At 38.4% G+C, this 12,372-nt stretch overlaps 1 protein-coding gene across 11 annotated transcripts in view; it reads left to right on the forward strand.

The window, feature by feature from the left end:
• The window catches only part of CEP170 (centrosomal protein 170), a 101,059-nt gene extending 96,791 nt beyond the window's left edge, over positions 1–4,268 (forward strand). For all 11 annotated transcript variants that reach the window (XM_027684012.1, XM_027684003.1, XM_027684021.1 and 8 more), the window contains 2 exons: positions 1,200–1,251; positions 2,372–4,268. In XM_027684012.1, coding sequence (XP_027539813.1) covers positions 1,200–1,251; positions 2,372–2,658 — 339 coding nt within the window. In that variant the 3' untranslated portion in view covers positions 2,659–4,268. The remainder of the gene's footprint in view (positions 1–1,199; positions 1,252–2,371) is intronic.
• Positions 4,269–12,372: the final 8,104 nt, after the last annotated feature.

The following is a 12,372-nucleotide window of genomic DNA, read 5'->3' on the forward strand; positions in this document are numbered from 1 at the left end:
GTTTTCTTTGTCTATGATTTTCAAGTTTCGACTCAGTTTTCAGAGCAATATATTGTTCAAATGCAGTGCTTATTTCTACCACAGATCATTATTAAATGTTAAGGGAGGACAGTTATAACTGATGTTTGTTTTATCCTTGGAACATTGATGTCCAGCCCAGTTGTGGAATCTTCTTAAACATAATGACTGTGTAAAATTCAAGATAATCAATCTCCTTGCCACACACAAAAATCACAGTACTTCGTACAAAATGGCTTCCTGAAATGGGTTAAATGGTTTTCTGAAATCAGTGCCTTTGAAAATTCTCAGCTTTAGAATACCACTGACAGCTCTCCTCAGTAGTTGGATTAACACTATTTTTCAGTGTAGGATCCTTCAGTTGTAGGATTTAAACGACAGAGGGAAGTGGTCGTGGCACCAAGCCTGTCAGATTTCAAGAAGTGTTCGGACAATGCTCTCAGGCACAGGGTATGATTCTCGGGGTGCCCTGTGCAGGGCCGGGAGTTGGACTCAATGATCCTGATGGGTCCCTTCCAACTCAGGATATTCTGTGATTCTGTAGTTTAAGGTATAGTACATTTAGTGATTGCTTTGTTTCTAAGTGCATTGCTGTGGCTACGTCTGTGTTAACAAGTAGCGCAGCACAGTGGAGAAAAGTCTCTAAGGCAAACGAGTGCTGAGGCCCCAACACTGATGTGCTGTACAGGATCTTGTGGGTACAGGGGACAGATAGAAAGTTGCAGACAGAATCCTGATGCAGTCATCTCACTTTCTGACTCTCATCTGAGCAAGGTTATAAGTCACTCGATTCCATTTAATACTGGATTTATCCTGTGACTTTCCTTTAAAAGTTTGCTGTTACTATGCCCCATTTCTACAGAACCGTGGTATCTGTAAGTCTGTGCTTGAGCAGAGATGGCACAGCCAGATGAGCAAGGGGCAGGGTGGGGTTTTATGGACCATAGCAGGCAGCCAGTGTGGGGGAGCTCTAGATTCTGAGTGAGACATGGCTCTCCAGCTTCAAGGGCTGCCACCCAGGACCTGTGGGGGACATGGCTGGGTCACCACCAGTAAGGGTGTTCTTGATGCCACGAGGGTCAACCCAAATAGCGTATTGCAATTGCAAAGCTTGAGGAGGGGCATTGTTCACTACTGATAGTCTCTTTTTCCATAATGAAACATGATCGTTTCTTTTCTAGGAAATATCATCAATCTTACAGGAACTGAAACGAGTCGAGAAACAGCTGCAAGGTACAAATCTTTTTTCTCTTCTGTGGTTCCTTACTTCAGATTTGTTTAATATATATGTGTATATCTATACCATGAAATAAAGTTACTGCAATATATTAAAATATGTTCATAGTATCAGTTACATACATTAATATCATGTGATTGCTGGCACATTTGGTAAACAAACATCACTGGTTTTTTTTCGTATCTTTTTATATGGTGAGAAAAGGCTCAACCAAGAATTGCATAGTCCTAAGAATCCCAAAGTAATTATTTGTGAAACATTCTTAATAGAAATATTTTTGTAAATATTGAAGAGTAGATGATAGAGAATCCTGAGATTAGGCTTTATAAAATAGGCTCTGCACATCAGTAATACCCTCATGTGCAGCACAATTCAGTATAAGGCATGCACTGAGACCGTAATCTGTAGGCAATCTCAAAAAAACCCACAACTGTCTCCATTACGATTAAATGAAAATCTAGAATTAGCTCTTGGCATCTTCCCTTCACACTGCAAAATCCAATAGTTGTAATTATGGAGCCCGCAGACTACAAAATTGAAAAGTTATTTTGCTTTTCACACATAAAGTCTTACCTATATGTAAGGTGGAAAGAAGTATGTTTTGCTTAAAAGGTCTGCTAATTAGACATATATTCCATTTATCAAAATTCCTTGTGTATGCAGTGGTGTTCAAATAGATGTTAGTACATTTTTGGAAATAAAAAAGATAAGTTCTGTTAAATGTGACAAATATGTTAGTAGTATAATAAAATTAAATGGTACTATGTTATTTCAGTTTGCTCCCAATATGGATAAATGACTGCTCTTTTATACAAATTTCATCCATTCGTGGAATTAGCAACTATGGCTATTTGCAGGGGGTGGCTTGGAACAAAGAATAATATAATGATAACATTAGGAGAAAAAGCCATATAAACTGACTAAATAGATACTAACTGACTGATCAGTTTGTATCTATGTTGGATATGCCCCTGCTTTGTCATGGACAGCACACATAAAAACTCATGTCTGCCATCATAAAAAGAAAAGTGTGAGAAAAGGATTTCAGTATAGTAACAGAAAATGATATTTTTTATGGTTTCTTCCCTATCCTTTTCATCTTTTCTTGTTGCTTAGCAATTAATGCTATGATTGACCCTGATGGTACCCTGGATGCTTTGAGCAACTTGGGATTCGCCAGCCCCATCTTACCAGCTCAGCCGAAGCCGAAGTCCAGTCCTGTTTCCCAAGGTACCCGCCCTCAAGCGCAGCCAAACTGCCAGCCCGAAGCTCGGGCTGTTCGACCTACCACCGTCCCTGTTGCACCTGAATTTGAAAATGCTGAATCTGAGGCAGATTTCAGCATACATTTCAATAGGTTTAACCCAGATGGGGAAGAGGAAGATGCCACCCTGCGTGAGTGACATCTCGGTGTTTGATACAAAAACCTTTTATGTGGAATGTTTAGAAATCAAGGAAAAATTATAATATTGGTTTTTATAAATAAAAAAAAGGCTTGGTCAAACAACAGTTGTTTTATTAAACCAGTTTTCTTTAATTGTGATGCTTTGATTGTCACACAAATCCTTTTCAAATCATAAAGTTATGCATAGATACCAGTGTAGGAAAGCAGATTGTGGCAGGTTTGCCCTTTGTGGTTGTGTGCTTTGCAAAAGAATTACTATATCAGCAGTTTTCCCTTAATAGATTTATTTCTTTTTAAAAGCCATGCAAGCAGTCTAACATTTAATGTTATTGAAACCCCAAATCTCTTTGCCAAGCTGCTCTAATGAATGGACTTCCTCCACTAAAGCTTATACAGAACTGTTGAACAGTTACATTTGATTCTGAATTGGATGATTTATATAGGAAACATTATCTTTGACTACAATGACACATTACTGCAAAAGTAAGACAGATTTCAGAAAGCATTCATTCTCATATACTGGAAAATCTCAAACAGTTCTGTGATTTATTGTTGCTGCGTAAATTGTCTTGGGGTTTACAAATAAGTTCACATATTATGTTTGCACTAAGATTTGCTGGGAGTGGTAGGTGAACATATCAATATCATTAAACAGCAAGCAGTGTTTTGGTGTACATAGAAAACTGATAATACTGTCCTTGTATTATCATTACAGTGTTTTAATCCACTTTCTGAAAGGACTATTTGGCACTTTTTGATCTTCTTCAAATGTCTTTTTGATGTTAATGACAGTAGAAGTATTTCATATCTCATTTCTGTCCAAATGTTTGTTGAAACTAGGAAATAAATTTAAACATTCAGCAATGTGGGACATGTTAAAGCATGTTGAGGCAAATGGGCTCTCACCAATCCAAATGCAACATAAGCTTACAGAAGAAATTACTGTTTATTTGGAATGATCATGAGGTGTAAAATTTTCTTTAGGGGACTTGGAAATAAGAGTTGTCATGATTTGCTTAATCAATAGATACACTCCCAAGCAAATGATTTTATTTGCTTCTGTATATTTTCCTGTAGTCTTGCTAGTAAAGCTGTCCCTGTCTTACATATTTAAAAGGATTCTGGAAGACGACTGCTAACATGGACATTTTGCTTATACCGCTGAAAAGCAAGTCTATTTAAAGTTTCCTATATAAGCCTATTTTCCTTATCAGTTGTCCCAGTAACTTAACATTCGGAAATAATAGTAAGAATAAAAGTAAATTACTTTGTATTTCCAGAACACTGTAATTTGGAGGAATGTTTTTTCTGTTAAATGTAACTAATAGACTGGAATTTTCTTATGTTTGCATCAGTCTCTATATATTAAGGTTAAAGATACAGTTTTGCAGCTTTTATGAAATGGTCTTTAATATTTCAGCAATAATCCTATATGACATTTGTTTTTAAAAAAACCTACTTTCTGTACACTTTTAGATTGTACAGGCTTTCGGAAATCAGTAAAAGTTGGACCAGTTAATAAAAATGCAAAATCTTTTTTTGTAGAGTTGTAAAAACAAAACCACTAATCTGTTGTATAATGGATTTCATATTTTCTTTAAAAAAAAATAAAAGCAAACAGTCTTCATGTATGACTCAATATGCTCTACTCCAGCTAACTGTGGGAGCCTGAATGACACTGGTTTTCAGAGGCTACGGGAAAACTTTTAGAAGGTGCTGAAGGGCAAAAATAAATGGAAATTAGAGCTAAGTCTTGAAAACTGAGTGTACCAAACCATCACCATATTTCCTTCTTTTTTTAATGCTTGGGAACATAATTTTTCTGCAGATTCAAGTGGAAAGTAGGGGATGGCTAGGAAGGATTAAAGGTGCAGGCTCTTCATACGAGATTCTGTTTGTGTTCTTTCAGGCATTTATACCTTTGTGTTCTGTAATAAGCATTTTGCATTACTCTGTTCTTATTTTGTATGAACATGTTCTCCTTATTTATTTTTGTTACATTTATTATGTATGTTATTTTGTTATATGCATTTACAACTCCATTTTTAAATAAAGTGTTTCTGGAACTTTACAAATGTGTGAATATGTAATTGAGAGCTGGGAAGTTCACATGGTCTTTCTGCAGTCTAACTTGCCTTTACTGAAATAGGAAATGACTTTTTTTCATAAATATCTTTTCTCTGGAAAAAGTTCTGTTATTCCTGCTGCTGCATCAGTTATTCTGTGCTGACAGTATTGGCTCACTTTCCTGTACTCGGATTCATTTCCACACTTGAATTGATTTTTGTGTGCAAAGCTAGAGGCAAAAATAATCCAGTATGCCAGTCACCAAACAGTGGCTCTGTTTCTCTTTGTAGAATGAAAGTAAATGAGTTTTAATCCATCTGTCAGGTGCAGCGGTAGATGGTTATCAGACTGCTTTCCCTTTGCTTCATATATTGTAAAACTTTATTGAACATTATCATTTGGCTCCAGGCTAGTGCCTTTTTTTGTTCTGTCCCAGCTTTGACTCTATGGATACTTTTCCCGCAAGACACCAGATTGCCTCTTCATAGCTAGCTTCATGCAGCAACAAAACCGTGAGTTTAGTATAAAGCTCCAAGAATTTCTTCCTAGGTTACGCATTTCAGTGTTGCTGAGCTTTGTTGTGGCTTGGCAGTGGCCAGCTCAGATCTTGCTTCTGTGCCCCTATTTTTCCTTTGTATCCCTAGTCTGATGGCATTAAGACTGCACTAATGGCACACAGTAACATTCAGTAGCACTCAGCTCTGGAGGGGCAGGAGATTTTTACTGATGTTCAGAGATGCCAGTTTAGTATAGTCAAAGTCATGAAAAAGTTACAAGGGCTTTTCACTTGCACAGAATTTTTTCAAGTTCCCCAGCTTCGTTGTCTGCCATTGTTTCCTCACTTGTTGCCTCTGACTTTGCAGAGGATGGGGGAATGCGCAGCAAACTAACATTTGTGTAAGCAGTAGTGTAGCCCTTCCCACACAGTATTTTCATCTGACTACTCTGCTTGGAGCCAAGGTTAAGCAGAGTTGTTATACAGAAGTCTTTAGGAAGTCCACCCAAATTGCATCAGTCCTCCGCTTCCTTTAGTTGCCAGGAAGTGGTGCTGGCCTGCTGGGACACAGAGAAAGCAGAATTCAAGCCTTTTCTGCCCAGCATTCTTGGTTCCTCCCTTAGCTACATGCACTGCTCTAATTCTACCCCTAACAGCTACTTCTCATGACACTCACATCTGGCTGTAGCATACAGAAATAAAGGGTGTAACCTGTGTGCCTGACCTGAAAACACCACGATGGTGTTTCACTACAGCATGTACATTATACCTAACCAGCTGATACTTTGGTCTCAGAAGAGAATGCTGCTTCATACCAAAAACTGAATTTCAGTCAGTGACCATTGGAAGACCTTTGTAATTTGAACTGGAAAGATTCTAAGCATGAAAAAGGTGAATAATTACTGCTTTGACATGAAGTCATGAAAAGAAAGGGTTTGCAGGAATGTGCGAAGCAGTTGGTGAAATGGTGTGCACAGTAAAAGGAGAACACTTGCTATGTGCCATGATTTTATACCACCGTGTCTTTTGTCTCTGAAGTGAATTATGAGGAAGAAACTTAGCTGCTCACCATACAAATTGCTTAGCTTTGTCTTGATGAATAACCAGACTTTTTAAAGTCCGAGAATGTCACCTTTGACTTTAAATACAGCACATCTTAAATGCTGACAGGGTTACAGTCCTGGTAGTTCAGCCATGCTTGCCGAATACTAAATACATCCGACAGTATCTGTCTTGGCAATATTGCCTAAGAACAGCCTAATGCTGAAGAGCATTTCCAGCTGCACTAGCTCAGTAATCTTGTAAAAACAATTTTTGTTTTCAGCTTGCTAAACCTTAGCCAGTGCTGTTCCTGCAAGTGAGCCAACAGAGCACTGGTGGGAAGCAAGGCATTTCCTTTTCAGATTCTTTTCTCACTATTCATATATATCTGGAGGAAAGGATGCATTTAGCAAACAAGTGGGATAATGCAGGCCTGGAAATACTTTAAAGCAGGATAAGAAAACTGGAAGCCTGCTGTCAAAGATCTTTACCTGTTCCAACAAGAACAGGGTAAATAGTGAAAAACTAAACCCAATGCTCACTTTATCTTGCTGACAGCTTCACAAGCAGTTACTGTTTTTAGGGAAGCTATATTAAAATAGGTGATTGTAGGTGTTAAATAACCTCATGGCAACATAGGGCAACATTTTCAAGTAATACTTGAAAAAATTATTCAAACAGTGAGGCTTTAGCAGTGGAGTGAGGGGACAGAGATTTATTCATTTCAGGGATAACCCCTACATTTTCATTTACCAATTAACGTATTCTTACTAAGTTCTGTTGCTCTAGTCATATCAGTTCCTTAGGGCTTGTTTATAAGATGTTCTGCTACTATAGAGTAGCTAAAAGTACTATCAGGAATCTAGAGATCTTTGTATTAAAAATATATTTTTTATAAAATTTTTTTATAAAAAATAACAGTTTAGCAGCATTACTTATCTTTCAATCAAACTGTGTTCCTAACAGAAAAAGATGAATTAATAACAAGGACTTTTTTAAAAAAATGGGTAACATGAGTTTTCTGTGTTCTATATGTCTATCCATGCACACATGCACCTGTATGAAGCCAGGCATAAAGAATAAGGTTTATATATAAACTTAAAAAAAGTTACCAGGTGACTTCACATTTCATTCACAGCATGACTTCTGAGGTAACTTATAAGTTGAGAAAAATTCCTTGAGGAAGTAATACAGACATGGATGTGAGTTATGCTTCAAGTTATCCATGACTGATTTTATTAGGAGACGAGGGAAATATCTCCAGATAAAACTCAGGAGGTTTTAAAAGTATTAAGAAATTAAATACCTTAATAAAGATATTGGAGAAAATGTCATAAATGGTTTTTCCTGGTATGACATAAATGAGCAGGCAGAATACCATATTCTCAACAGACATTATTAGATTAGGAGGCTCAATGAAGTGCAAAAAGCTAAACTAACATTTTAAAAATCTTGAGAAGAAAGCAAATGACAGATGAACAGAAGTCAAGGGGAGTGGGGAGGGAACACTGTGTCCCCAGCCAGGGCAGTAGGTGTTACTGAACCATGCAGTTAACTCAAGGTAACTTTCGTGTTAAGGAGAGCTGGAAGATGCGGGTGGCACACAAGAATTTGGCCATGAGAATGGTGCTTTCAGAGCTGTTAAGAAGCTGTGCAGGAAAACACACTGCCTGCTCCAAGGTATGCCTCAGGTGTGAGAGACTACAGCCACCCTGCTGCTCGGCAGGGGATGGCAGCTGGAAATAAGGGGGAGTTATTGCATGTGCTCATAATCACTGTGCAGAGTAGCTGGAGTTTCTCAAATAAACTTACTGAAACAATAGACAGTGTTTTCCATACAATGGACTAGAAACCTACAAACAATTTCATATCCCCCAGTGCGGTTTATTTTACACCGTTTTCCTAAAATCATTTTTGCACCTCACAGATTAAATTTAGGTAACTGACTAAAGATGCAGGTGTGCAGTATTGTAATCTTATTACCAGCACACTTGGGAACTCGAGTGCTAATGAAAATTTGCTGCACAGCCATGTTCATTCCTTGTTTCCAAATATGCAAGATTATACACAAACCAGGCTCCTCATGTCATTGCTGCTGCCAGTATGATGGACAGCTGATAAAATCGTAGTTTATAAAAATCAGCTTTTAAAAATGCAACTTATGCAATCTTCTTAACACCTTACTAGTTGCTTTCTTCCCATCTCAAGTCTGAGGTAAGTGTTGCTTTAATGATTCCTTGAGTTGATTTTCTAAATGTACAACCTCCTCAAATATAGCTTCCTCTCCAACACCTTTACACATTTAAAAATGCTGGCTTATGCTGAAAATCACATCTGTGCTTCACTGAAGCTATTGCTCTGAGGGCAGCAGAAGTTCAAATACAAATTTGAAACACAATGCAATGCCTTATCTCAGCCCTAGCATTACCACCAGGAATATAGACCTTAGGTGCCATGTTTCAAGCTGCATGAGCACGGTTTGCTCTTTGATGCAAGCAGCATTTGTTACTTGGAATTTTGAGAATGTGTTTTTAGGCTTCCAAGGTGTTTGAGTATCTAAATTCCTAACTTGGGCCATATCATAGAATAGAATCATAGAATTACAGAATGGTTTGGGTTGGAAGGGACCTTGAAGATCATTTAGGTCCAACCCCCCCCCCCCGTGCCATGGGACACCAGGGACACCTTCCCCTAGACCATGTTGCTCCAAGCCCCATCCAACCTGGCCTTGAACACTCCCAGGGATGAGGCATCCACAACTACTCTGAGCAACCTGTTCCAGGGCCTCACCACCCTCACAGTAAAGAATTTCTTCCCAACATTTGATCTAAACCTACTCTCTTCAATTTGAAGCCATTCCCCCTTGTCCTATCAGTACACGTCCTTGTAAAAAGTCTCTCTCCGTCTTTCTTGTAGACTCCCTTCAGGCACCAAAAGGCTGCAATTTAGGTTACCCTGGAGCCTTCTCTTCTCCAGGCTGAACAATCCCAATTCTCTTAGCCTTTTCTCATAGGAGAGGAAAAAATTTTTCAACGTTAGAAGTGACGTGAATAAAGAAAGCCATCACTTCCTTTTTAATGATGAAGTGATTTGCTTTGGGAAATATGTGGATTTTATGTCGCTAGAAGAAAACTGCTCAATAAAATTAGACATTTGTTCCTTAATGCTCCAGCACTGAATTACAAGTTAAGCAGAGCTGATCTCCTTGAAGTCAATGGGAAGGTTCAATGCAGCTGAAGTTATGTACTTGCTTGGCTGAGTGCAAACCCAGGTCACTACATTTTGATTTCCACTTATATGCAGTTATGTAAAATTCAGAAAAGCTGCCCCCAGCACAAGTATTTTAAAATTAGTTGATTATAAGCTTTAGCCTGACATTGCAAAGGCAACGATTTTTAAATTATTAGGAAAAAATTAATTCTGGCTGACATCAGTGATTTCTTTTAATTGATATTTAAATTTCTCCAGATGAGAAAACACGCGGGAACTTGTCTTACTGCTTAAAATGCAGTAAGTAAAAAAATGGCAGGCATGGGATAGTAGGAAAAAAAAAATCCATAAAGCAATAGGTATGATTAAAAAGCATATCTAAAGGAAATTTCTAATTAAGGATTTTCTCCAGGGAGACACAATAAAAAGCCTGACACTAAGTGAGTTTTGGAGAATCACTGCAAATGCATGAGCTGGTCTTACCACTTGCCAGAGCCTCCTAGGCAGCAATGTTGAGGATTGGCACAGATAATTTTACAAACATCAATATTGCTTGCAGGCTTTCACTGCAATATTGAAGCCAAAGGAACAGTTACAAGATTTTACCTTCCGGTGGTGCTTTTCTTCTGAAATCTTTCAAGCACTTCACAAATATTCATGCTGTTTTGAAATTTCTATGAGCAAATACTTCATCCTGGTCTTATAGATGGGAAAACAGACTTAGAAAAATCTTGTTTCCTCTCTATGAAGTGCTGAGGCAAGGCTTTACTGTGACTGAAATCTCAGTAAGTGGCACAGCCTGATGGCACTAATAGTGCACCATTTGATCTGACAGTGCCCATTTTTTAATATCAAAGTTATCCCCAACTCCCAAGTGACTGTGACAGAGCCAGAGACCTGTGTCTTTCCAGCCAGATCAGTTTTACTCAGTTCTCCTCTTTCCTCAGTGCACCTTGCTGACATCTTTGGAGCTGGTGAGCTGTGGGTGCTTATCCCAGAGAGGTGTATTAGCTAGCTGGTCTTGGCAGCCTCCCCAGCAGTAAGTTGGAGCAGGAGGCTATCTCAGCATTGTGGGATTGTTTCTTCTTTCTGTTAACCATGAAGTTGTCACATACATAACCCTTAGTGCTGTACATATCTCTGAATTTCCATGTCTCCTGAAAATTCCTTTTTCAGGTTTGGCCCTATTTCTATACGCCACTGAATACAGTGATGGGTATGAGTTTTATTTGAATTTGTATGGTCTGCCTGTGCTTGAATGGCTCTAATTATCCATGCAAATTATCTTGGTTTATATGCATATATTCAAAAGTGTCCAATTTTTTTAATCTTAAGATTTAATGGACTAACAGAGATCATATCGATAGACGTTTTCAGCCACTGGTACTTGGGGCTATAGATTTCCTGCTAGTTTTGGAGCACTGCAGAAGCACTGATGTAGCCATTTATTTTAGTTTTCCAGTGTACAGATTCCTTTTCTATATGTTTGTGGAAGCCCAGAGTGAAAGGCATCTACTCAAGTGTATTTTGTTCACTTGTCCAAAAACTATCAGCAGTATATGAAAGATAGTCACAAAGCAGTTTCCCTGTAGGACAGTACACAGCTGTAAACCCCAGGTGTTTCTGGAGGGTTCTGTAGAAACACTCTTGTCAAGAGCCTCAGTTACTGATTCTATGTGTTTTGTTCATATATGTTAAATGTTCACAGGATCATGACAGCAAAAAATTATTCTGGTATTTAGAGTACCTACTGTTCAGAAAAGATTTAAAGCAATTCACCTGCCTGTCAGCATTTCAGAAAAAAAGAAAAATATGGTGATGGACCTTGTTGAGCACATGAATACATCTGAAAGAAAAAAATAATCTGAAGCCTCTAAAGTTTTCTAGTTAAGCTGCCATTTTACAAAGAATTCAAGTGTTAGTTGTTATCCTGAGAAAGGCCACAGGGTCCATTAAATCTACCTTCCTTTGGGAAGTGGACAAGTTTCCTAATTTCTTTGTCATGGCTGCCACTGAATTATATAACGTTAATGATAAAAGGATTGCAAGCTTTCATTTTACTTAAGAGTCCTGAAGGACAGAGCTAAGTGGATGATCTCATTCTGTACGAGTTTTTTTAACGTTCCTATCAAAGAAGAAACCAAAGGCAGGAGAGACAGTGGTCATTTTAAGACAATCAAGTTCTCCCTCCCCTTCCTGTGAGATTATTTCACCATGGGATATACTAGATTTGTCTCACTGATATAGTCTCTGATAGAAACCAGTGCACTGAAGTCTGATGAGTGGATAATAAAGCAGTGATGCTGTGCATAGCAGCAGAACTTCTAAAGAAAGCTGGTAGTCCTGCGGAATCAAGCTACAGCAAATAATGCACTGTCTCACTGGAATCAAAGCTTTTCAAAGTGCATTACCATCAGTACTAGAAATTCCTCAAATAAATAAAAGGGGGGAATGGGTTTGAAGAAAATTCATAAACATTTTTTTAAAGAATTTAGGTTTCCCAGAAAGAACGGAGGGAAATAAAGCTTTGATTATTTTGATTATTTAGAGGACCAACCGCTATCAAATTTTCAGACAAACCTGCAAATCCAGCTACAACTTTCCCAATCTGGATTTCTACTAATATGTCATGCTGCAAAGAAATTCACTGTCAGAGATTTCTGCAGTTGTTTGCCTGGATGGTAAATCAGGATGTCCAGAGGAGACTTTCTCCTCACCCAGGAGGACTCAGGTAAGATGACATTGTCCTGGTTTTCGCTGGGCTTTCCTAACTCATTAATTTTCTAACTCAGGAACAGTGAGGACTGCAGGAGCCAGCAGTTGACAGAGCAACTTCTGCAGTTCATTAGGCCTTGGGCACAGGGACAATGAAGGCAGCCAGAGGGGCTTGGGGCTTGT

This window comes from Neopelma chrysocephalum, unplaced genomic scaffold (assembly GCF_003984885.1).
Source record: "Neopelma chrysocephalum unplaced genomic scaffold, ASM398488v2 Primary Assembly neopelma1_23, whole genome shotgun sequence".
Lineage (NCBI taxonomy): Eukaryota > Metazoa > Chordata > Aves > Passeriformes > Pipridae > Neopelma > Neopelma chrysocephalum.